General features: G+C 46.9%; 1 protein-coding gene across 1 annotated transcript in view; it reads right to left on the bottom strand.

Annotated features, from left to right (window-relative positions):
• LOC132405678 (calcium/calmodulin-dependent protein kinase type II subunit alpha) overlaps window positions 1–27,193 on the bottom strand; it is a 332,781-nt gene that overhangs the window by 71,778 nt on the left and 233,810 nt on the right. The window contains exons 9-12 of the mRNA XM_059990685.1: window positions 23,090–23,184; window positions 21,324–21,446; window positions 12,492–12,575; window positions 9,243–9,285 (exon numbers count right to left, since the gene is read on the bottom strand). Coding sequence (XP_059846668.1) covers window positions 9,243–9,285; window positions 12,492–12,575; window positions 21,324–21,446; window positions 23,090–23,184 — 345 coding nt within the window. The remainder of the gene's footprint in view (window positions 1–9,242; window positions 9,286–12,491; window positions 12,576–21,323; window positions 21,447–23,089; window positions 23,185–27,193) is intronic.

The following is a 27,193-nucleotide window of genomic DNA, read 5'->3' as shown; positions in this document are numbered from 1 at the left end:
CCTGACCTCGATTGCCCAATCAGCTGCTTTCTGCTGAGTCTGAGCTATTCAAATCTTGATTGTCTAATTAACGGCTTTCTGCTGAGCTTTTCAAATCTTGATTGACTTGATTGCACAGTCCAACTGCCAGAATCTCTCGAGTCAAAGCCTCAAATCTCCACTCCCTCACTGCCCACTCACTCACTGGCCACTTTCCATAAAAATAAACCAGAAATTTCTGACAAGTGTTTCAGGTGTGGCGTGGATGTTGGTATCTCTGTGCATTCCATCTGGCTATGTTTGAAACTGAGGTCTTTTTGGACAGATCTGGGGGAGGCTCTGGGAAAGATTCTGGGGTTGGATTTCTGTCTAGACCCAGAATTGTTTCTTCTGGGGAACTCAGCAGTTTTGAAAGCTAACCTCCCCAGGAATAAATCCAAATTTATTAAAACTGGTCTGTCAGTAGCCAGGAAATGCATAGCCGTAACATGGAAATCCGATTCCCTTGTACATACTGATCGTTGGAATAAAGAAATGCAAAGTAGTACACCCCTTGAGAAGATTAGGATGGATACACTATGTTCATTGAGATTTAGCAATCATATTTGGATTACTTAAATGCCCGGATTGTTTAACCTATTTATTTTAATTCTTTTAAATTAATATATCCCTTATTATAAACTAGTTTCTTAAATTTGTATTTTAAACTGACTCTGAGAGCTGGATGCCTACTCTTCTTCTTCTTTTTTTTTCTCTTTTCTTTCTTCATCCCTCCTTCCCTTTCTTTTCCCTGGCTCTTGTTTTTTTCTCCTTCCTTTTTTCTACATGCGGGGAGAGGGTGTTGCGATAGGGGTTTTTTCCTTTCTCTCGGACTTATTAATGTATGTGAATTTTTTTTTCAATATGTATCAATTGTTGTATTAATCGAGTCCTTATATTCCTTCTTAAAAAAAATTAAATACAATATGGAAAAAAACCCTTTCATTTCTTCTACCAAAGTGCATGACCGTACACTTCCTGACACTATTCCATCAGCACATTCTTCCAATCTGTTTAAGTCCTTCTGTAGTCTCTCTACTTCCTCAAAACTACCGTCCTAAAACTTCCTTCATATCATCCGCAAACTTTTCAACAGAGCCATCAATTCCATCATCCAAATCATTGACATATAATGTAAAATTAATTCATCCCAACACAGACCCCTGCGGAACACCCCAAGTCACCAGCAGCCAATCAGGAAAGATTCCCTATATTCCTCCTGCCAATCAGCTATTAAATTATCCATGCTAGAATCTATCCTGTAATACCATACTGACCCCCATCAGCCAGGAAAGCCCTCTTCTCATCGCTACCATCAAGGAGGAGGTACAGGAGCCTGAGGACACATGCACAACATTTCAGGAAAGCTTTTTCCTCTCCGCTGTCAGATTTCTGGATGGATAATGAACCCATAAACACTTCCTCACTTTTTGTTCTCTCTTTGCACTACATATTTAATTACTTACTTATCATTGTAATTTATAGTTCTTTATTATTATGTGTTGCCGTAACAGTATGAAAACAAATTTCATGACATCTGCCAGCGATATTAAACCTGATCCTGATTTTTATGGCCAGTCCTCCTCTTTACGAGAGCAACAGTCCCAAAGGGTGCACTTCCATCACCTCCTTTCACTGGAGAGCTGGGCTGCCTCACTGAGAGAAGGACTGAAGGAAGGTGAGAGTTGACTTGATAGAGGTGTACCGTAAGATTAGAAGCATTGAAAGAGTGGACAGCCAGAGTGGGAATAGCTTAGTTTGAGGTGCCTGGAAAAAAGAATGGGGGGGGATTGGATGTTAGAGGAAGAGGTATTTTACTCCGGGATTGGTGGGTGTGTGTAACGTGCTGCTGCAGAGACAGATAAATTAGAAACATTTAAGAGACTCTTAGTTAGGCAAATGGATGATAGGAAAATGGAGGGTATGTAAGAAGGAAGAGTTAGTTTGATCTTGGTGTAGGTTAAAAGGCCAGCACAACATTGTGGGCCAAAGGGCCTGCATTGCGCTGCAATGTTCTCTCTTCTGCATTCTGTGTTTATCCGCTCTCCCTGATCCCTGCATGTTGGATGTTTGTCTGTCTTTATTCTGTAGTTGCTAAAGTGATACTTTGTTTTGTGGCTGTCTGCAAGAAAATCAATTTGAAAATTGTATATGGAATACAAATTTTGACAATAGATTTACTCTGAACTTTGGAAAGTTTGAAGATTTGGGTCTGATCAGTAGTTCATTCACACACACCCACACATTCCCATATTTACACAGATACACAGAATCACAGGCATACATTTAGACAGACACGCAGAATATCAGACGTACATTTACAGACACACAGAATATCAGACGTACATTTAGACAGACACGCAGAATATCAGACGTACATTTACAGACACACAGAATATCAGACGTACATTTACAGACACACAGAATCACAGACGTACATTTATGCAGAATGCCAGCAGAGCTGGTGGATTTGATTTCAACATTTAAGAGAAATTTGGATAGGTACATGGATGGGAGGGGTATGGAGGGGTATGGTCCAGGTACTGGTTGATGGGACTAGGCAGAATAACAGTTCAGCAAGGGCTAGATGGGCTGAAGGACCTGTTTCTGTGCTGTAGTACTCTATGACTCTTTGCATAAATTCACACATTTATGCAGAAGTGTATGCGTGTACATGTACAAATGCAACATTTTTCCTTGCTTAGGCACGTGTAAATTCACACACATGCACACACACACATAAACGGGTAAATCATACATACACACGTACATTTAGACGCGACACAAGAACACACACTCACTCATATATTTACTGTCATGGCCCGGTCCGAGGTCCACATTCCGGTTCACGGTCCAGTCCGCTGACTCCGGACTCCGGGTCCTCTGACTGTCCCTCATTTCGGCTTGGGCTCAAGCATTTGCACCTGATGCCCATCTGTTGGCTGTGTATACAAGGGGCTCTGGGATTGTGTGTAGTTGGGGGGTTGTTCTGTCAGTCTTTGCTTGGAGTAACCACTGTTGAAAGGTGAGTTCTGTAGCCTGCCCCAGTCTTCTGGCTGCCTTGAGTCTTGAAGCCACCCCAGACTGAGCTCCTTTCCTGTCCCTTGCCTCTGTTGGGTAAGCCAGGCCAGATTGCTGTTGGCCTGCAGCTGGTTTTGTCCTTTCCTGTCCCTTGCCTCTGTTGGGTTGTGCCCTGTGTCCTGCCCAGGAGGCTAGCCTCAAGATCACCATGAATGCCATGGTCTCCACAACTTGTCCTGTCCTTTAGCGTTGTCCCATCAGTGTCTGTGTCCTGCATTTGGGTCCAGTCTCCATGCCCCCCTTATGACATTTACACTTCCATGAACATACACACAAAAATATGGATGGCCCAGTGGGTAGAGCTGCTGCCCCACAACCCCAGGGACCTGGGTTTGATCCTGACCTCTAATGCTTTCTGTGTGGCTCTGCATGTTCTCTCTGGCTAGGTGAGTTTCCTCTGGGTGCCCTGGTTCCCCTCATCAGTTAACCAACTGCTGATGATTGGCCCCAGTGTGTAGAGTCATAGAAACAGGCTCTTCTAAACTTGAAAAGTTATGGAGACCATTTATTCAACATTTTCATATGATGTAATATGACCCTGTTCCAAGTTCATTTGATTTCCCAGCTTTTAGCTTATGTATGTTGAGAGGACTGGAAGTGACGGCATTGATAAATATTTATTCTTGTGAGATATTATAAACAGCCCCCCTTTTTTTTCTCTTTTTTTTCTTTTTTTTGCTTCTTTTTTCTTCTGTATTAGTTATTAGTTATTAGATTAGTAGATTAGCTGATTTTGCATTATATATTTTTTTCTTTCTTTTTTCTGTTTCTTTTATATCATATATTATGAAATATTTAGACTTACTATGTTCATACATATGTTGTATGGTTTATATCTTGGTAAACTCATTTATATTGTAACTATTGTTTATGTTTTTTTCATCTGTAATGGAATTTGTATGTTTGTAATTTCTTTATCAATATATCATTTGTATTCTGTCCATATTACTAATAATAATAAAAAGATTTAGAAAGAAAGAAACAGGCTCTTCTGCCTATCTAGTCTGATGGTCTGCCTAGTCCCATTGACCTGCACTTAGATCATGGCCTTACAGAGGGGTCTGCATTATCATCAAATCTTTTTATGTCATATGTCAATGAAGATGGAATTGATGCAAAGTTTGTGGATTAAGTCCTAACCTATTCAACCTTTCCCTACCCGGGTTCCCAAGTCCTGGCAACAATCTCGTGAATTTTCTCTGCACTCTTTCAGCCTTATTAACACTTTTTCTGTAGGTACGTGACCAAAATTCATACAATACTCCAAATTAGCCCTCATCAATGTCTTATACAGCTTCAACATAACATCCCATCTCCTGTACTCAATACACTGATTTGTCAAGGCCAATGTGCCAAAAGCTTTACTTTGACCCTATCAACCTGTGATGCCACCTCCAATGAACTATGGGCCTGTATTCCCAGATCCCTTTGTTCTACCATACTCCTCAGTTCGCTGTGTAAGATCCACCCCAGATGGTCCTACTGAAGTGCAAAATCTCACACTTGTCTGTTTTAAATTTGAAATGGCATTCTTCAGCCCATTTTTCCAGCTGGCTGCAGTGTAGGAGAATCAATGAGTTGTTGATGGAAGCAGGGAAGCTCGCAATGAGCTTGCTTTAAGAGCCAGCAGACTCTTAGCATTGTCAATCATGTTACACTGTTCACTTTTTAACTTGAGTCATAAATGCACCTTATTATTTGTCAATTCATTTGCAGTAATATTTCTTGGTGTTATGTGTGAGTTATATCTGCAGAACTTTGAGCATAGAACAGTACAGCACAGGAAGAGGCCATTCGGCCCACAATGTAATGCTGAACTGGCTAAAAAGCAAATTGAAAACACCCGAACAATCCCTCCTGCTGACACCATGTCCATATCCCCCATCTCCCTCACACCCATGTCCATATCCCCCATCTCCCTCACACCCATGTCCACATCCCCCATCTCCCTCACACCCATGTCCATATCCCCCATCTCCCTCACACCCATGTCCATATCCCCCATCTCCCTCACACCCATGTCCACATCCCCCATCTCCCTCACACCCATGTCCATATCCCCCCATCTCCCTCACACCCATGTCCATATCCCCCATCTCCCTCACACCCATGTCCATATCCCCCATCTCCCTCACACCCATGTCCATATCCCCCATCTCCCTCACACCCATGTCCACATCCCCCATCTCCCTCACACCCATGTCCATATCCCCCATCTCCCTCACACCCATGTCCACATCCCCCATCTCCCTCACACCCATGTCCATATCCCCCATCTCCCTCACACCCATGTCCATATCCCTCCATCTCCCTCACACCCATGTCCATATCCCCCATCTCCCTCACACCATGTCCATATCCCCCATCTCCCTCACACCCATGTCCATATCCCCCATCTCCCTCACACCCATGTCCATATCCCCCATCTCCCTCACACCCATGTCCATATCCCCCATCTCCCTCACACCCATGTCCATATCCCCCATCTCCCTCACACCCATGTCCATATCCCCCATCTCCCTCACACCCATGTCCATATCCCCCATCTCCCTCACACCCATGTCCATATCCCCCATCTCCCTCACACCCATGTCCATATCCCCCATCTCCCTCACACCCATGTCCATATCCCCCATCTCCCTCACACCCATGTCCATATCCCCCATCTCCCTCACACCCATGTCCATATCCCCCATCTCCCTCACACCCATGTCCATATCCCCCATCTCCCTCACACCCATGTCCATATCCCCCATCTCCCTCACACCCATGTCCATATCCCCCATCTCCCTCACACCCATGTCCATATCCCCCATCTCCCTCACACCCATGTCCATATCCCCCATCTCCCTCACACCCATGTCCATATCCCCCATCTCCCTCACACCCATGTCCATATCCCCCATCTCCCTCACACCCATGTCCATATCCCCCATCTCCCTCACACCCATGTCCATATCCCCCATCTCCCTCACACCCATGTCCATATCCCCCATCTCCCTCACACCCATGTCCATATCCCCCATCTCCCTCACACCCATGTCCATATCCCCCATCTCCCTCACACCCATGTCCATATCCCCCATCTCCCTCACACCCATGTCCATATCCCCCATCTCCCTCACACCCATGTCCATATCCCCCATCTCCCTCACACCCATGTCCATATCCCCCATCTCCCTCACACCCATGTCCATATCCCCCATCTCCCTCACACCCATGTCCATATCCCCCATCTCCCTCACACCCATGTCCATATCCCCCATCTCCCTCACACCCATGTCCATATCCCCCATCTCCCTCACACCCATGTCCATATCCCCCATCTCCCTCACACCCATGTCCATATCCCCCATCTCCCTCACACCCATGTCCATATCCTCCATCTCCCTCACACCCATGTCCATATCCCCCATCTCCCTCACACCCATGTCCATATCCCCCCATCTCCCTCACACCCATGTCCATATCCCCCATCTCCCTCACACCCATGTCCATATCCCCCATCTCCCTCACACCCATGTCCATATCCCCCATCTCCCTCACACCCATGTCCATATCCCCCATCTCCCTCACACCCATGTCCATATCCCCCATCTCCCTCACACCCATGTCCATATCCCCCATCTCCCTCACACCCATGTCCATATCCCCCATCTCCCTCACACCCATGTCCATATCCCCCATCTCCCTCACACCCATGTCCATATCCCCCATCTCCCTCACACCCATGTCCATATCCCCCATCTCCCTCACACCCATGTCCATATCCCCATCTCCCTCACACCCATGTCCACATCCCCCATCTCCCTCACACCCATGTCCATATCCCCCATCTCCCTCACACCCATGTCCATATCCCCCATCTCCCTCACACCCATGTCCATATCCCCCATCTCCCTCACACCCATGTCCACATCCCCCATCTCCCTCACACCCATGTCCATATCCCCCATCTCCCTCACACCCATGTCCATATCCCCCATCTCCCTCACACCCATGTCCATATCCCCCATCTCCCTCACACCCATGTCCATATCCCCCATCTCCCTCACACCCATGTCCATATCCCCCATCTCCCTCACACCCATGTCCACATCCCCCATCTCCCTCACACCCATGTCCATATCCCCCATCTCCCTCACACCCATGTCCATATCCCCCATCTCCCTCACACCCATGTCCATATCCCCCATCTCCCTCACACCCATGTCCATATCCCCCATCTCCCTCACACCCATGTCCATATCCCCCATCTCCCTCACACCCATGTCCATATCCCCCATCTCCCTCACACCCATGTCCATATCCCCCATCTCCCTCACACCCATGTCCACATCCCCCATCTCCCTCACACCCATGTCCATATCCCCCATCTCCCTCACACCCATGTCCATATCCCCCATCTCCCTCACACCCATGTCCATATCCCCCATCTCCCTCACACCCATGTCCATATCCCCCATCTCCCTCACACCCATGTCCATATCCCCCATCTCCCTCACACCCATGTCCATATCCCCCATCTCCCTCACACCCATGTCCATATCCCCCATCTCCCTCACACCCATGTCCACATCCCCCATCTCCCTCACACCCATGTCCATATCCCCCATCTCCCTCACACCCATGTCCATATCCCCCATCTCCCTCACACCCATGTCCACATCCCCCATCTCCCTCACACCCATGTCCATATCCCCCATCTCCCTCACACCCATGTCCATATCCCCCATCTCCCTCACACCCATGTCCATATCCCCCATCTCCCTCACACCCATGTCCATATCCCCCATCTCCCTCACACCCATGTCCATATCCCCCATCTCCCTCACACCCATGTCCATATCCCCCATCTCCCTCACACCCATGTCCATATCCCCCATCTCCCTCACACCCATGTCCATATCCCCCATCTCCCTCACACCCATGTCCATATCCCCCATCTCCCTCACACCCATGTCCATATCCCCCATCTCCCTCACACCCATGTCCATATCCACCATCTCCCTCACACCCATGTCCATATCCCCCATCTCCCTCACACCCATGTCCATATCCCCCATCTCCCTCACACCCATGTCCATATCCCCCATCTCCCTCACACCCATGTCCATATCCCCCATCTCCCTCACACCCATGTCCATATCCCCCATCTCCCTCACACCCATGTCCATATCCCCCATCTCCCTCACACCCATGTCCATATCCCCCATCTCCCTCACACCCATGTCCATATCCCCCATCTCCCTCACACCCATGTCCATATCCCCCATCTCCCTCACACCCATGTCCATATCCCCCATCTCCCTCACACCCATGTCCATATCCCCCATCTCCCTCACACCCATGTCCATATCCCCCATCTCCCTCACACCCATGTCCATATCCCCCATCTCCCTCACACCCATGTCCATATCCCCCATCTCCCTCACACCCATGTCCATATCCCCCATCTCCCTCACACCCATGTGTCAATCTAAATGCTCTTAAAAACCTCCAATGTATTTTCCTCTACCACCATACCAGGCATCCACCACTCTCTGAATAAAAAAAAATTACCCCTCATATCCCCCGTAACCCACTCCCTCTCACCTTCAAAGCATGCCCTCCAGTGTGTTTAAACCTGGGAAACAGATATCCTCTGTCCACTCTATCTTGTGTCACCCCTCAGCTTCTAACGCTCCAGAGAAAACAACCCAAGTTTATCCAGCCTCTCGCGATAGCACATGCCCTCTAACCCAGACGGCATCCTGGTGAACATCTTCTGCAGCCTCTCCACAGCCTCAACATCCTTCCGAAAGTGGGGAGACCAGAACTGTACCCAATACTCCAGATGTGACCTAACCAGAGTTTTATAAAGTTGCAACAGAACCTCCTGACTTTTGAACTGAATGCCTCGACTAATAAAAGCAAGCATAGCCACTGTCAAGGAGCTATGGACTTGGATCCCAAGGTCTCTTAGTTACCCCTTGGTCCAGAGAAGCATTGTTTCATTTGGTGGTATACATGTGTACAGTTGTGTGTGAGTTATATGTACTGTACGTTGCACCCTGGCCCGGAGGGATGTTTCGTTTGGTCATATAGGTGTGCATGGTTGAATAACAATAAACTGAACTACATCCGGGACAGGTTTGCCTTACCTGAGAAGTTGCGTGTAGCTAGCATAGTAGTGAGTATCGCACCCTAGAAAGAGAGAGAGCCAACAGTCAGAACAGAGTTATTCCGGACTGTCACTGAGGTGATGCCACCTCCAAGAGAGACAGGTTCAAAACCGGTCAGCACTGGTGGAGGCTGGGAGCTTCAGTCACATGACAGGAAGACCAACACTCCTCCCCAACACCTTCACTCACCTCCCCTTCCCCGTTGCTGCGCCAGACCTGAACTCGAATCTCCGCGATGACTGAAGCTTCTGTCCAAGTCACGGTAAAGAGACAGAGTGATAATGCCTTACATCAGGGAGGAGGTACAGGAGCCCAAAGACACACACTCAGCATTTCAGGAACAGCTTCTTCCCCTCCACCATTAGATTTCTGAATTGAAAATGAACCCATGAACACCACCTCACTATTTTGCTCTACTAATATTTTATATACATTATTATTGTAATTTATAGTAATTTTTATGTTCTGCACTGTACCGCTGCTGCAAAACAACAAGTTTCACAACATAATCGTGAAGTTAACGCTACCAGGGGGTGTCATGTTACTGAACGGGTTAGTGCAGCGTTATTATAGCTGAGGGTTTCAGAGTTCAGAATTCAATTCCAGCCTCCTCTTAAGAAGTTGCCCCGTCCTTCCTGTGAATATGTGGGTTTCCTCAGGTGCTCCAGTTTCCTCCCAAAGTCCAAAGACATACTAATTAGTAGGTTAATGGGTCACTGTAAATTGTCCTGGGATTAGGCCAGAGTTAAACAGGAGGGGTACTGGGTGATGGGGCTCATTGACCTGGAGGGGCCTGTCCCTCACTGTAACTATAAAAATCAAATAAAAATTACTGCTGCTGCAAAGTGACGGATTTCATTTGCGACATAATAAACCCGAGTCTGATTCCGTAGGGGAGGTCATGCCGTGGGGGAGATTGGAAGACCATGCTGTAGCCTTACGTACAGCAGGCGGGTAACACTTCATTACAGAAGACAGGGAAGAGCGCGAGACCAGGAAACCATTGACCTATTGGTCTAAATACCACCGTGGGAAAGTTACTGGAATCTGTAATTAAGAACAGGGTGAATGGGGGCTTCGGGAAATGTACAGTGATTACAGGAAGTGAATATTCCTTTGCAAAGGCTGGGCTATATTTAGTAAACCGAACTGAATTTCTGGAGGAAGGAATGAACTCATTTCATAGTGGGCTGTCTGTGAATGTAATTTATCTGGATTTCTGCAATACATTTAGTAAAGTTAAAAAACTGTTAGATTAGTGGAGTCACAAAACATGGACAGAAGCCTTTAGGGTGAATGGGAAGATGGGCAAAAGGGTTGGCATGGGCAGGAAGGGCCAAAGGGCCTGTTTCTGATCTGTTCATCTTCTCATGGGTGGCAGGATGGGGATACGTCTCTCCCAAAAGCGGTGTAAGGTGCTCCTTCCCTCCACTAGCCTGCAGGTCACCCTGGGGCAAGGTGTAGCACCTGCTTAGCCCCCGATCAGGGTCACGTGAAGCCATGGGATTAGATGGTGGATGGTCGTATGAGCAGCCGGTGCTCATCACGAGCCCTGGTTATGCGACCACGGACGCCAGGTAGACGATCTCTGAAGATTACTGATAATGGCCGGGATCACCTGCCTTGTAAAGACACTGCCCAGAAGGCAGCAATGACAAACCACTTCAGCAGAAGAATTTGCCAGGAACAGTTATGGTCATGGAAAGACCATGATCACCTACATCATAGACACTGCACATAATGAACAAACTATACTTTATTCTTTGTGGTGATATTACTGTGTTGGTGTGTGGGTGTTCATATCTACTGTGTTGGGCACCTTGGTTCCAGAGGAACATGGTTTCGTTTTGTGTACATGTGTGTATGGTGGAATGACGATAAACTGGAAGTTGAACTTGAGGCTGTGATGGAACTGGTCAGAATGTTTTTTACTTAGAAACTTGTAAGAAGCCTTGGTGACGTACAAGACTGCCTCAGACTCCAAGCAGAGTTGACAGTGTGCCTTGCTGACGGTCTCGGAAGAGTATTGATGATGGCCAGGGACACCCGTCTTGTAGACACTGCCCAGAAGAAGGCAATGGAAAACACTTTTGCAGAAAACTTGGCCAAGAACAATCTCGGTCATGGAAAGACCACAATCGCTCACATCATACAACACAGCTCGTAATGATTGAATGCATGAAATCTCCGTAACTCTATGAGGGGACCAAGTGGAGGAAGCCCCTCTTTGCCCTGGGCTCTGGCAAACCCTCGGTGTGGGGAGTGGGGGTCCAGGACTGTTAGCCCCCCTAGCTGCAGGGTTCCTGCCCTGTGACGCTGTCTGCGTGTGTGGAGCTGGTACGTTCTCCCCTATCCTCCCAAAGACGTGTGGGTTTAGACCAGCAAGTTGTAGGCATGCCATGTTGGTGTGCAGGTCAGTGGGTTACTTAGCCACACTAAATTGTCCCTAGTGCATGGAATCTGGGGGACATGAGGGAAATGAGGAGAGAATGAAATGGGATCAGCGTAACTGGGTTGCTCCGACTCAGTGGGCTGAAGGATCTGCTTCTGTTGATGGAAGCCTCTTCCTCCTCTTCTCCATTGTGTCCACTCACTGATGGGATCTCACAGAAAGCGTAGCGGTTAGCGCAACACTTCACAGCGCTGGCTGTAAGATTGGGGTTCAATTCCCTCTGCTGTCTGCTCGTTCGTGCCGTGACCGCGTGGGTTTCCTCCGGTGTGCTCCCACATTCCAAAGACGTACGGGTTGGGGTTATTCACTGTGGATAAGCTACGTTGGCACCAGAACCACAGCGACACTGACGGCCACTCCCAGCACATCCGCAAGCTGTGTTGGTCATTGACGGAAACCAGGCATTTCACTGTGTTTCGTATACATCTGACAAATAAAGCTGATTTTTTTATCTTTAAGAATGACTCTCTGTGAGGCAATGGTGAGCCTCTCCACACCCTTTAATTCTTCTCCTCTATCTGTATGATAGAGGAGAAGGTTATGGTATCAGCCTTCTTCCCTCCAGGGAAAGCAAGCCCAGCCTGCCCAACCTCTCCCCGGAACTACAGTCCTCTCATCCAGACACTGTCCTGGTGAATCTCCCTTGTGCTCAGTGGAACCATATCCTTCACGTAGCCATAGTGGCTAGAATCGCAGACGGATCTCCACGTGTGGCCTAACTAGCCTCCACCAGGCCTAACCAGGTTCTTACAATAAAACAGATGGACATAACTAACCTTCAGCTTCCTCCGAGCGTTGAACTTCTTTAAGCAGTCGACCGTCTCTTGCCGGTGCATGCAAGAGGCCACTGTGGCCCGGTGCTGTGGACAGACAGAATATTTTCATTAAGTCAGGCACTCATCAGTTCCAGTCCTACCCTTGAACCCTGATGATAAACTGTAAGTGGGGAAAAAGACTGTGATCATCCACCTTATTGATGTCCTCATGATTTTACAAACCTCTATCAGAACATCCCTCATTTTCCTGTGCTCCAGGGAATAAAGTCCATGGGGTGAATATGGATTAGGGCAGGGGTCGGCAACCCGCGGCTCTTTCATCTCTGTGCTGCGGCTCCCCGTGGTTTGTTAGTTTTTGAAATGTAATTCGAAATTTGAAGATTACAGTGATCTTGTACAATCTAAATAAAACGTTGTGGAGACCCCATTTCCTGGCACATCCGAACCGGCTCACAATTAGCCACTGTTCCGGCTAAGGGAGATAGCCTACGGGGGTTTGTGAGTACATGTCTTTTGGAGCATCCGCGCCCACGGGGATGGGTTGAGGGAGGCTTTAAAGCAAGGCTGTTTAGTTCGAATAAAGTTATATTTGACTGCAGTGTCATTATTTTAGCGCTGCGTGTAGCACACCGCTACAACGTGTTTTTTATCGCTATTAATATACATAACCACTGCCAATGCCTGCCACCCGCCAGTGCGCGCTTTCTTTTAATTCTTCGATCCAAGGTAGGCTAACTATGGAGTAACCTTCAACCCAACGTCTTTTTTTTGGAGTTCAAAATGTTTTTGTTGCATGCAGAAATGTAATTTCGTTTTCTCTGCAGGATTTCATCAATTTCATAAACGCAACACATTATAGTTTGTTTATACATAGCATAAAGGCAAAAAACCCGTTGTATGCAGTGTTATTTCATTTTAAATGTCAAACGGGTTTTGTGGCTCCCAGTGTTTTCTTTTCTGTGGGAAATGGGTCCATATTGGCTCTTTCAGTGGTAAAGGTTGCCGACCCCTGGATTAGGGGATTGAGCAGTTAGGTTCAGCTAATTGGACTCACTTTAAAGGACTCTTCATCTCATGTTCTCAATATTTGTTTATTTATTATTATTTTGTTTGTTGCTTTTCTTTTTGTATTAACAGTTTGTTGCCTTTTGCATATTGGTCATTTATCCATCTTTGTTCTGTACAGGTTTTCATTGATCTAATGTGTTTCTTTGAATTTATTGTGAATGCCCACAAGAAAATGAATCTTGGAGTTGTATTTGGTGACACAAATATTTTGTATTTTGGTAATAATAGACATGAGAGATTCTGCAGATGCTGGAAATCCGAGCAACTCACACAAAATGCTGGAGAAACTCAGCAGGTTAGGCAGCATCTATGGAGAGGAATAAACAGTTGGTGCATTGGGCTGAGACCTTTCATCAAGGGAGAAGATGCCAGAATTTGATAATAAATTTACTTTGCACTGTTATGCATGCAATGCAGTGTTCTAATAAAATGATCTGTGTGGATGGCATAAAAACAACTTTTTTTTCTCTCTGTACCTCAGTATATGTGTCAATAGTAAACCAATTTATTAACTTCCATCTTGGGCAATGGTCTAGTTCTGTTGGTTGGGGATGGAGCATGCCTGCCACCTACTGGTGGAAGTTGGGATACAGGGGGATTGCTGGGTTTTAACAAAGCCATTTGCAAGCTCTATTCGTGAAGGTTTGAAGTGGGTGGGTGCAGCCCAGTGTAGAGGGTTGAAGCCCAGGAAGATCTCTGGACAAGACCACCGAGGGGCAGCACAGTATCATACTGTTTTACAGTACCAGCGACTAGGGTTCAATTCCTGCTGCTGTCTGTAAGGAGTTTGTACGTTCTCCCCATGACCAATAGGTTTCCTCCCATTTTCCAAAGATGTGCAGGTTATTAGGTTAATTGGTCACGTGGATGTAATTGGGCAGCACATGCTTGAGGGGGTGGAGCATTTGGGCAATGCTGCCTTCTCTCAGCTCCCATCGGGCAGGAGGTACAGAAGCCTGAAGTCCACCAGGTCCAGGAACAGCTACTTCCCTTCAACCGCTCGGCTCTCGAACCGAGTCATCATATCATCAGTACTGCAACACTAGGAACACTTTGCACTATAACACTCTTTGTTTTATTTCATTCCAATTGTGTTTTTTGCTCTAAAATTGTTCATAATGCTAAACCTGTATGTTTCCTGTGACTGCTGTTTATCTGACACTTTGTGCTGGTGATCTTGCTGCCAGTAAGTTTTTTATTACACCAGGGCACACGGGTACAGGTGTAAATGACGATAAACTCAGGTGACAGAGTGTAACGGTTAGTATAACACTTCAACAACGCCAGCAATCAGAGTTCAATTCCCACCACAGTCTCTAAGGAGTTTGTACAATTTCCCCAGGAGCATGTGGCTTTCCTCCGAGTGCTCCAGTTTCTTCCCACGCTCCAAATATGTGCGGGTCAGGACTAGTAAATCGTGGGCGTGGCTTTCTGGCATCGGAAACATGGCAACACTTGCGGGCTGCCCCCAGCGCACCCTCAGATGGTGTTGGCACCAACGCCATATATTTTAATGTATATTCAAAGTTCAAAGTAAATTTATTATCAAAGTTTATCCAACCTTGAGATTCATTTTCTTGTGGGCATACTCAATAAATCCTGAATCGAATAAAAACCATAATAGACCACATCAAATCCAGATCATCTTTATCATTATATCTTTACTTTGGCTTTGTCTTTTCCAGTGTCCCCCCGGGATTTCTCTCGGGCTCTGTCGGTGCAGAAGTGACTGCTGAGGTCGGCATGGGGACAGCAGACAGGGCAGCAGATTCCTGAGGTGGCGAGGGTTTGAGAGCCAACGCACTTTTCCCTCTGCTTGGTGCAGGGTCGCCAACTTGAAGCCCCATTCTCTACTTTGAGTAGCAGAGTCAGTGGGCTTGGTGATTTCAGGGAAAGCCTCCATGGGACAGGTGAAAGATATGGGACACCCAAATGGTATCAATCACTTGGTAAACTTGTAAAAACCACATATTGATGTACTGTTAGTGATATTAATCGATTGACATTTCATTATTTGTATATTGATTTATAGACATTGATCCTTGTTAAAAAAGACTGTACTACTACATACTAATCCTCTGTGGAATCTTGCTGTGCACATATTTGCAGTAAGGTCTCTCACATTAAGACCGTAAGACTACAAGGTATAGGCATAGAATTAGGCCATTTAGCCCATTGGGTCTGCTCTGCCATTTTATCATGGTTGAGCCAATTTTCCTCTCAGCCCCAATCTCCTGCCGTCTCCCCGTATCCCTTCATGCCCTGACTAATCAAGAATCTATCAACCTCTGTCTTAACTACACATAAAAACTTGGCCTCCACAGCTGCCTGTGGCAAAGAATTCCACAGATCCACCACTCTCTGGATAAAGAAGTTCTCCTCATCTCCGTTCTAAATGGACAGCCCTCTATTCTGAAGCTGAGTCCTCTGATCTTAGACTCTCCCAGCAAAGGAATCATCCTCTCCACATCCACTCTGTCAAGGCCTTTCACCATTCGATACGGTTCAGTGAGATCAACCTTCATTCTTCTGGTGTCTAGTGAATACAGGCCCACAGCCATCAAACACTTTTCATTTGACAAGCTGTTTAAACCCGGAATCACTTTCGTGAACCTCCTTTGAACCCTCTCCAGTTTCAGCACATCCTTTCGAAGTTAAGGGGCCTATAACTGCTCACAATACTCCAAGTGAGGCCTCCCCAGAGCTTTATAAAGTCTCAACATTACATCCTTGCTTTTAGAAAACATAGAAACACAGAACAGCTACAGCACAATACAGGCCCTTCAGCCCACAAAGCTGTGCTGAACACGTACTTACTTTAGAGATTACCTAGGGTTACCCATAGCCCTCTTTTTATAAGCTCTTTGTACCTACCCAGGAGTCTCCTCACAGACCCTATTGTATCCACCGCCACCACGGTCGCCGGCAGCCCATTTCACGCACTCACCACTTTCTGCATAAAAAAACTTACCCCGACATCTCCTCTGTACCTACTTCTAAGCACCTTAAAACTATGTCCTCTCATGCTAGCCATTTCAGTCCTGGGAAAAAGCCTCTGACTATCCACACGATCAATGCCTCTCATCATCTTATACACCCCTATCAGGTCACCTCTCATCCTCCACCGCTCTAAGGAGAAAAGGCCAAGTTCACTCAACCTATTCTCATAAGGCATGCTCCCCAATCCAGGCAACATCCTTGTAAATCTCCTCTGCATCCTTTCAATGGTTTCCACGTCCTTTCTGTAGTGAGGTGACCAGAACTGAGCACAGTACTCCAAATGGAGTCTGACCAGGGTCCTATTTAGCCACAACATTAACTCTTGGCTCCTAAACTCAGTCCCATGATTGATGAAGGCCAATACACCATATGCCTTCTTAACCACAGAAGCAGCTTTGAGTGTCCTATGGACTCGGGCCCCAAGATCCCTCTGATCCTCCACACTGCCAAGAGTCTCACCATTAATACTATATTCTGCCAAATCAAATGCCTTGCTAAAATCCATATACACTACATCTACTGCTCTTCCTTCATCAATGTGTTTAGTCACATCCTCAAAAAATTCAATCAGGCTCGTAAGGCACGACCTGCCTTTGACAAAGCCATGCTGACTATCCCTAATCATATTATACCTCTCCAAATGTTCATAAATCCTGCCTCTCAGGATCTTCTCCATCAACTTACCAACCACTGAAGTAAGACTCACTGGTCTATAATTTCCTGGTCTATCTCTACTCTCTTTCTTGAACAAGGGAACAACATCTGCAACCCTCCAATTCTCCGGAACCTCTCCTGTCCCCATTGGTGAAGCAAAGATCATCGCCAGAGTCTCAGCAATCCCCTTCCTGGCCTCCCACAGTAGCCTGGGGTACATATCAATCGGTCCCGGTGACTCATCCAACTTGATGCTTTCCTCTTTCTTAATATCTCCATGCTCAAGCTTTTCAGTCTGCTGCAAGTCATCCTTACAATCACTAAAGATCCTTTTCCATAGTGAATACTGAAGCAAAGTATTCATTAAGTATCTCTGCTATCTCCTCCAGTTCCATACACACTTTTCCACTGTCACACTTGATTGGTCCTATTCTCTCACGTCTTATCCTCTTGCTCTTCACATACTTGTAGAATGCCTCGGGGTTTTCCTTGATCCTGCCCCCCCAAGGCTTTCTCATGGCCCCTTCTGGCTCTCCTAATTTCATTCTTAAACTCCTTCCTGCTAGCCTTATAATCTTCCAGATCTCTATCATTATCTAGTTTTTTGAACCTTTCATAAGCTTTTCTTCTTGACTAGATTTTCAACAGCCTTTGTACATCATGGTTCCTGTACCCTACCATCCTTTCCCTGTCTCACTGGAACGTACCTATGCAGACCACCACACAAATATCCCCTGAACCTTTGCCTCATTTCTACCGTACATTTCCCTGAGAACATCTGTTCCCAATTTCTGCTTCCAAGTTCCTGCCTGATAGAATCATATTTCCCCTTATTCCAATTAAATGCTTTCCTAACTTTTCTGTTCCTATCTCTCTCCAATGCTATGGTAAAGGAGATAGAATTGTGATCACTATCTCCAAAATGCTTTCCCACTGAGAGACCTGACACCTGACCAGGTTCATTTCCCAATACCAAATCAAGTACAGTCTCTCCTCTTGTAGGCTTATCTACATATTGTGTCAGAAACCTTCCTGATCATACCTAACGAACTCCACCCCATCTAAACCCCTTGCTCTAGGGAGATGCCAATCAATATTTGGGAAATTAAAATCTCCCACCATGACAACCCTGTTATTATTACAGCTTTTCAGAATCTGTCTCCCTATCTGCTCCCGATGTCCCTGTTACTATTGGGTGGTCTATAAAAAACACCCAGTAGAGTTATTGATCTTCCCTGTTTCTGACTTCCACCCACAGAGATTCAGTAGACAATCCCTCCATGACTTCCTCCTTTTCTGCAGCCGTGACACTATCTATGATCAACAGTACCATGCCCCCACCTCTTTTGCCTCCCTCCCTGTCCTTTCTGAAACATCTAAAGCCAGGCACTGTAAGTAACCATTCCTGTCCCTGAGCCATCCAAGTCTCTGTAATGGCCACAACATCATAGCTCCAAGTACTGATCCAGGCTCTAAACTCATCCGCTTTGTTCATGATGCTTCCTGCATTAAAATACAGGCATCTCAAACCATCGGTCTGAGCACATCCCTTCTCTATCACCTGCCTATCCTCCCTCCCGCACTGTATACAAGCTTTCTCTATTTGTGAGCCAACAGCCCCTTCCTCTGTCTTTTCAGTTCGGTTCCAACCCCCCGGCAATTCTAGTTTAAACTCTCCCCAACAGCTTTAGCAAACCTCCCCGCCAGGATGTTGGTCCCCCTCGGATTCAAGTGCAACCCGTCCTTTTTGTAAAAGTCACACCTGCCCCAAAAGAGGTCTCAATGACTCAAATCTGAATCCCTGCCCCTGCTGCAATCGCCTAGCCATGCATTTGTCCTCCACCTCACTCTATTTCTGTATTCACTGTGACATGGCACAGGCAGTAATCCTGAGATTACTACCTTTGAGGTCCTGCTTCTCAACTTCCTTCCTAACTGTTTTCAGGACCCCCTCCCTTTTCTTATCTATGTCATTGGTACCAATATGTACCACCACCTCTGGCTGTTCACCTTTCCACTTCAGGATATTCAGGATTTTATATTCTAGTTCTCTTGAAACGAATGCTAATATCACATTTGCCTTCCTCACCACAGACTCAACTAGCAAATTAACCTTCAGGGAGTCCTGCACAAGGACCCCCAACTTCCTTTGTACCTCAGTTTATTTGTTGTTTCTCTCCATTTAGAAAATAGTCAACCTTTTCATTTCTCCTACCAAAGAGTATCACCATAATCTTCCCAACACTGTACTCCATCAGCCCATTCACCCAATCTGTTTAAGTCCTTCTATAGCCCCTCTACTTCCTCAAAACTACCCTCCCCCCCACCTCCATCTTCATATCAGCTGCAAACTTTGCAACAAAGCCTTCAATTCCATCATCCAAATAAATGACAAATAATGTAAAAAGAATTGGTCCCAACACAGACCCCTGTGGAACACCACTAGTCACTGGCAGCCGATGAGGAAAGGATCCCCTTATTCCCACTCTTTGCCTCCTGCCAATTAGCCACTACTTTATACATACTAGGATCTTTCCTGTAATACGATGAGCTCATAGCTTGTTAAGCAGCCTTGTCAAAGGCCTTCTGAAAATCCAAGTACAGAACATCCACCAATTTTCCTTTGCCTATCCTGCTTGTTACTTCAAAGAATTCCAAAAGATTTGTCAAGCAATATTTTCCCTTGAGGAAACCATGCTGACTACGGCCTATTTTATCATGTGCTTCCAAGTACCCCGAAACCTCATCCTAAACAATCAACTCCAGCATCTTCCCAGCCACTGAGGACAGACTAACTGGCCTATAGTTTCCTTTCTTCTGCCTTTCTCCCTTCTTGGAGGGAAAGTTGTAATCTTCCAGCCTTCTGAAACCATTCCAGAATCTAGTGATTCTTTAAGGATCATTTCTAATACCTCTACAATCTCTTCAGCCACCACTTTCAGAACTCTGGGGTGTACACCATCTGGTCCAGGTGACTTCTCTACCCTCAACCCTTTCAGTTTCCCAAGGACCATCTCTAGTAATGGCAACTTCTCACACCTCATGCCTCCTGACACATGAAACTTCTGCTAGTGTCTTCCACAGTGAAGACTAATGCACAATTCTTATTCAATTTATCTACCATTTTGTTATCTCTCCAGCATTGTTTCCCAGTAGTCTGATATTTACTCTCGCCTCATTTTTACACTTTATGTATCTGAAGGTCATTGTTAAAACAATGGCTTCGCTTCAAACAGGGACATTATTGTCAGCAGGGAGACTTGGGAAGATCCTGAAGCGCTAGGTGGATGTGGGTCTTGCCTCTTCCTGTGGCGAGCCTGTTCACAGAGGGAAATGGTTGGTCATGGGTTGAGAGGAGTCGGATTGACATTCCTCTCTACCCACCTGGGCAATAGGACACAACCAGACAGCCAGTTCACGCATCCTACAATGCACTGTCAAACCAGTCAGCGGTTCAGGGAATCGATGATTGAGACCACCTTGCACATTCAAGAGATCTCACCGAAGAAATTATGCCCATCTCGAGGGACAGAGTTTACCAACACCGACTCTTTCCCCACTTACTCCCTCCCCAACAACTGAATCCCCTCCCACACCTCACACACTTTCCCCAATCATTTTCTCTCCCCTCCCACAGCCCATGGATACCCTCCCTTATTACTGACTCTCCCCACCCACTGAACCCCTCCCACAGCCTATAGACACTCTCCCTTATTACTGACTCTCCCCACCCACTGAATCCCCTCCCACAGCCCACAGACACTCTCCCTTATTACTGACTCTCCCCTCTCACAGCCCTTCAGACACTCTCTCATGTCACTGGCTCCCCACACCCTCTGAATCCCCTCCCACAGCCCTTCAGACACTCTCCCTTGTCACTGACCCTCCCCACCCTCGGAATCCCCTCCCACAGCCCTTCAGACGCTCTCTCATGTTACTGGCTCCCCACACCCTCTGAATCCCCTCCCACAGCCCTTCAGACACTCTCCCTTGTCACTGACCCTCCCCACCCACTGAACCCCTCCCACAGCCCACAGTATTTCCTGAATGACTCTCCCCAGTTGCATCCACAGGGTTGCCTCCCTGCCAGACGCCAGGTATCAGACATACCGAGATCCAGGGATGTTTAAGGGCCTCCGCTGCAGTGATGCGTTTGGCAGGGTTAATCGTCAACATCTTGTTGATGAGATCTTTGGCCTCAGGTGTCACAGTGTCCCACTCTGGAGACGGGAACTATGGAACAAAAGAGAAACAACAGCGAGCTATCACAGGCTGCCTCATCTCCCCTAGCAACCAGCAGGCCCTGTGTGGTGTGAACTGATATAGCGGGGCTCCCTGCCTAATGTAGATGGTGAGGGTGCCGGAAAGATTTTCAAGGGCACTGCCTGAGGTTGGCAGGCAGCATCTTCATTCCTTGAAGCACAGGAGAGTGAGAAAAGACCCAAGGTTTGATTGATATAAGCACCAGGCTGAATTGGAAAGGTCAGGAATAGGTGGATTGAGGTGGCAGAGCCCAGGCCCAGGAGTTTATCAAAGTGGCAGACCCCAGGCCTAAGAGCGAGGAACAAAGGTTTGAACGATTTAAGTGCTGGACCAGATTGAAAAGATCGGGGTGTTGGTGCTGAAGGTGAGGGACGGGCCGGTTCAGCTCACGGCTTCACGAGGTTTACTCATCTCGACGCTGAACTGAGGCTGTGGCCTGCAACGAACGGGCTGATGGATCAGCTGTTGCCACTATGGCTGTGGACTCACTTTCCTGAACTTCAATTCTGAATATTACTTGTACTGTTTGCACGATTGGTTCATCTGCACGTTCAGTGTTTGATAGACTTCTTCTTTGAAATGGGTTCTGTCGTGTTACTTTGTTTTGTGCCTGTCTGCAATAAGATGAATCTCAAGTTGTGTGCAGTATTCACGCTTTGATAATGAATATGCTTTGTAATTTGCAGGAGAATGAGTGGTGACCTCTCTGAAGTTTATGAAACCATGATGGATGTGGATAAGCTAGATTTAGATTAATAGGCATCTTGTTTGACACAGACTTTGTGGGTTAAGGGGCATATTCCTATGCTGTACTGTTCTGTGTTTGAGGTTCTAAGTTATTAATTACTATGTTCTATGTTCTGTCCTATGTTCTAACTTCCATATTCTGAGATCTATGTTTTTGGAGGCCGTTGTTGGGTATACTTAAAGCGGAGTTTGATAGGTTCTTGATTGGTCAATGCGTCAAAGGTTAAGGGGAAAATGGGGTTGAGAAGGATAATAAATCAGCCATGGTGGAATGGGAGAGCAGACTTGATGGGCTGAATGGCCTAACTCTGTTCCTATGACTTATGTTCTATGTTCTGGGGTCTTTGTTTTGGTCCCATGATCTGCCCAGGTAGAAAGACTGACTGCCTGGGGATGGGGTAAAGTCATAATGGGGGGGAGGTCTTGATGCTGAGATAATACCTCATACCAGCGATCCCAGAGGGCAGGAGAGTGGTGTAGCCTGTAGAGGCGTCGCCTCACTGTTCCAGAGACCCGGGTTTGATCCCAACCACCTGAGAGTTTTTGTAGAGTTTGTAGGTTTCCCCTGGGTGCTCTGGTTTCCTCCCACTGTCCAACAACATGGGTTAGTTGGTCGTAAATTGTCCCTCGTGTGGATGAGGGGGAAGTTGACGGGAGAGCTTAGAGGGAAAATTAGTGAGGAAGTGGGACAGCACTGAGCTGAATGGCCTTGGGTGTTGTAAGGAGAGAAATCATCAGCTGGGGAAAAAGCAGAGTGGTCAGTGGCTGGGTGACGACCAACCAGGGACGGAGCCGGTTCCGATCTCTCAGAGACCATGGCAGATAGGCTGTCCCTCCCCAGTCACACACCCCCATACAACACTCACATCGTAGGCCCCAGCTTTGATCTGCTGGTAGAGTCTGTGCTGGTCCTCATCCCAGAATGGAGGGTAACCAACCAGGAGGATGTAGAGAATGACACCTGGAGAAGGAAGAAGATTAAGGAGATCAGCTTTATTCGTCACTCCTACATCCTGCTATAGCTGTGTGGTGGAAAGAGTGCTGACTGGCTGCATTACAGCCTGGTCTGGGAACACCGATAACTTTCAGCAGAAAATCCTACAAAAGATAGTGGATTCGGCCCAGCACATCACAGGTAAAACCTTCCCATTCACTGAACACATCTATATGAGACATTGCTGTAGAAAAGTAGCATCAATCAGCACCCTCACCATCAGGTGGAAGGTACAGGAGCCTCAGGACTCACACTAGCGGTTTCAAGAACAGTTGTTACTCCTCAACCATCAGGCCCTTGAACAAAAGGTGATAACTACACTCATTTTCAAAACTTTTTATCTTGTTATTTCATGCTCATGATTTGTTGCTATTTATTTATTACCTGTATTTGCACAGTTTGTTTACAGTTCCTGATGTGTACAGTTACTGTTCTATAGATTTACTAAGTATGCCTGCAGAAAAAGAATCTCAGGGTTGTATGTGGTGACATGTATGTACTGATAATAAATTTGACGTTGACTTACATGGAAAGAGCACAAGCAATCACTGATCAGGTTTGTATGTTCTCCTGCCTCTACCAGCACCACTGGCAGGGCATTCCACACACCCACCACCCTCTGTGTAAAACCTACCTCTGACCTCCACCCCATACTTTCCTCCAATCACCCTTAGATTATGCCCCCTCATGTCAGCCATTTCTGCCCTGGGAAAAGTCTATGGCTGTCCACTCAATCTATGCCTTCTATCATCTTGTACACCTCTATCAAGTCACCTCTCATCCTCCTTCACTCCACAGAGAAAAGCCCTACTTTGCTCAACCAATCCTCATAAGACATGCTCTCTAAACCAGGCAGCATCCTGGTAAATCTCCTCTGTTTTTTATATTTTTTATTGTAATTGATAGTATGTTCTATGTCCTGCAGTGTACTGCTGCTGCATGGTATTGTAGTGGTTAGTACAACGCTTTACAGTATCAGTGACCTGGGTACAATTCCCATCACACGGCAGTGTAGTGGTTAGCACAACACTTTACAGTACCAGTGACCCGGTTTCGATTCCAATCACACAGCAGTGTAGTGGTTAGCACAACGGTTACAGTACCAGTGACCCGGGTCAATTCCCATCCCACGGTTGTGTAGTGGTTAGCACAACGTTTTACAGTGCCAGTGACCTGGGTTCAATTCCCATCCCACGGTAGTGTAGTGGTTAGTACAACGCTTTACAGTACCAGTGACCCGGGTTCAATTCCCATCACACGGTAGTGTAGTGGTTAGCACAATGGTTACAGTACCAGTGACCCGGGTTCAGTTCGCATCACACGGTAGTGTAGTGGTTACCACAACGTTTTACAGTACCAGTGACCCGGTTTCGATTCCCATCACACAGCAGTGTAGTGGTTAGCACAACGTTTTACAGTACTAGTGACCCGGGTTCAATTCCCATCACACGGTAGTGTAGTGGTTAACACAACGTTTTACAGTACCAGTGACCCGGGTTCAATTCCCATCACACGGTAGTGTAGTGGTTAGCACAACGTTTTACAGTACCAGTGACCCGGGTTCAATTCCCATCACACGGTAGTGTAGTGGTTAGCACAACGTTTTACAGTACCAGTGACCCGGGTCAATTCCCATCCCACGGTTGTGTAGTGGTTAGCACAACGTTTTACAGTGCCAGTGACCTGGGTTCAATTCCCATCCCACGGTAGTGTAGTGGTTAGTACAACGCTTTACAGTACCAGTGACCCGGGTTCAATTCCCATCACACGGTAGTGTAGTGGTTAGCACAATGGTTACAGTACCAGTGACCCGGGTTCAGTTCGCATCACACGGTAGTGTAGTGGTTACCACAATGTTTTACAGTACCAGTGACCCGGTTTCGATTCCCATCACACAGCAGTGTAGTGGTTAGCACAACGTTTTACAGTACTAGTGACCCAGGTTCAATTCCCATCACACGGTAGTGTAGTGGTTAGCACAACGGTTACAGTAGCAGTGACCCGGGTTCAAGTCCCATCCCACGGTAGTGTAGTGATTAGCACAACGTTTTACAGTACCAGTGACCCGGGTTCAATTCCCATCACACGGTAGTGTGGTGGTTAGCACAACGTTTTATAGTACCAGTGACCTGGGTTCAATTCCCATCACACGGTAGTGTAGTGGTTAGTACAACGTTTTACAGTACCAGTGAGCCAGGTTCAATTCCCATCCCACGGTAGTGTAGTGATTAGCACAACGTTTTACAGTACAGGTGACCCGGGTTCAATTCCCATCCCACGGTAGTGTAGTGGTTAGCACAACACTTTACAGTACCAGTGACCCGGGTTCAATTCCCATCACACGGTAGTGTAGTGGTTAGCACAGCACTTTACAGTACCAGTGACCCGGGTTTAATTCCCATCACACGGTAGTGTAGTGGTTAGCACAACGTTTTACAGTACCAGTGACCCGGGTTCAATTCCCATTGCACAGTAACGTAGTGGTTAGCACAACGTTTTACAGTACCAGTGACCCGGGTTCAATTCCCATCCAGTGAAAGCACGTCCCTCCAGGCCCAAGGACAGCTTCTACCCCACTGTTATCAGTGAAAGCACGTCCCACTAGGCCCAAGGACAGCTTCTACCCCACTGTTATCAGTGAAAGCACGTCCCACCAGGCCCAAGGACAGCTTCTACCCCACTGTTATCAGTGAAAGCACGTCCCACCAGGCCCAAGGAGCTTCTACCCCACTGTTATCAGTGAGAGCACGTCCCACCAGGCCCAAGGACAGCTTCTACCCCACTGTTATCAGTGAAAACACGTCCCACCAGGCCCAAGGACAGCTTCTACCCCACTGTTATCAGTGAAAGCACGTCCCACCAGGCCCAAGGACAGCTTCTACCCCACTGTTATCAGTGAAAGCACGTCCCACCAGGCCCAAGGACAGCTTCTACCCCTCTGTTATCAGTGAAAGCACGTCCCACCAGGCCCAAGGACAGCTTCTACCCCACTGTTATCAGTGAAAGCACGTCCCACCAGGCTCAAGGACAGCTTCTACCCCACTGTTATCAGTGAAAGCACGTCCCACCAGGCCCAAGGACAGCTTCTACCCCACTGTTATCAGTGAAAGCACGTCCCACCAGGCCCAAGGACAGCTTCTACCCCACTGTTATCAGTGAAAGCACGTCCCACCAGGCCCAAGGACAGCTTCTACCCCACTGTTACCAGACCATTGAATGGTCCTCTGGTACGATAAAATGGACTTGACCTTACAATTTACCTCGTTATGACCTCACACCTTATAGTCTGTCTGCACTGCACTTTCTCTGTAACTGTGACACTTTATTCTGCATTCTGTTATTGTTTTCCCTTGTTCTACCTCAGTGCACCGTATAATGATCCGATCTGTAGGAACAGTATGCAAGACAAGCTTTTCTAAAGGTGTCCTTCTAACACAAGCATCGTTCTAAATTCCAGCGAGTACAGGCCCAAAGCTGCCAAATGCTTCTCACATGTTAACTCCTTCATTCCCAGAATTATCCTTGTGAACCTCCTCTGCACTCTCTCCAATGACAACACATCCTTTCCGAGATGTGGGGCCCAAAACTAAGTACTAAGTACTAAGTACGGCCTGATTAATGTTTTTAAAACTTCAGATTTATCTCCTTGTTTTTATATACTTTCCCCCTTGAAATAAATGCCAAAATTACATTTGTCTTCATCCCCCACCTCACCCCCTCCCCCCCAAATCAGGCTTCACTCAACACTTTCCGGCTTGTGCTCCTTTACACCTTATTCTGGTTTCTTCCCCCTTCATCTCCAGTCCTCGGCCTGAAACATCGACTGATTATTTCTTTCCACAAATACTGCCTGACCTGCTGAGCTCCTCCAGTATTTTGTGTGTATTATTCAGGATTTCCAGCATCTGCAGAATCTCGTGTGTTGGGGTAAATGGGTCCGTTCTCAGATATACAATCTGACTGGTTGCATTGCAGC

The sequence above is a fragment of the Hypanus sabinus genome, chromosome 15 (assembly GCF_030144855.1).
Source record: "Hypanus sabinus isolate sHypSab1 chromosome 15, sHypSab1.hap1, whole genome shotgun sequence".
In the NCBI taxonomy this organism is placed as follows: Eukaryota; Metazoa; Chordata; class Chondrichthyes; order Myliobatiformes; family Dasyatidae; genus Hypanus; species Hypanus sabinus.
The sequence above is the reverse complement of the archived record's forward strand: the minus strand, read 5'-3'. Positions and strand labels throughout refer to the sequence as shown.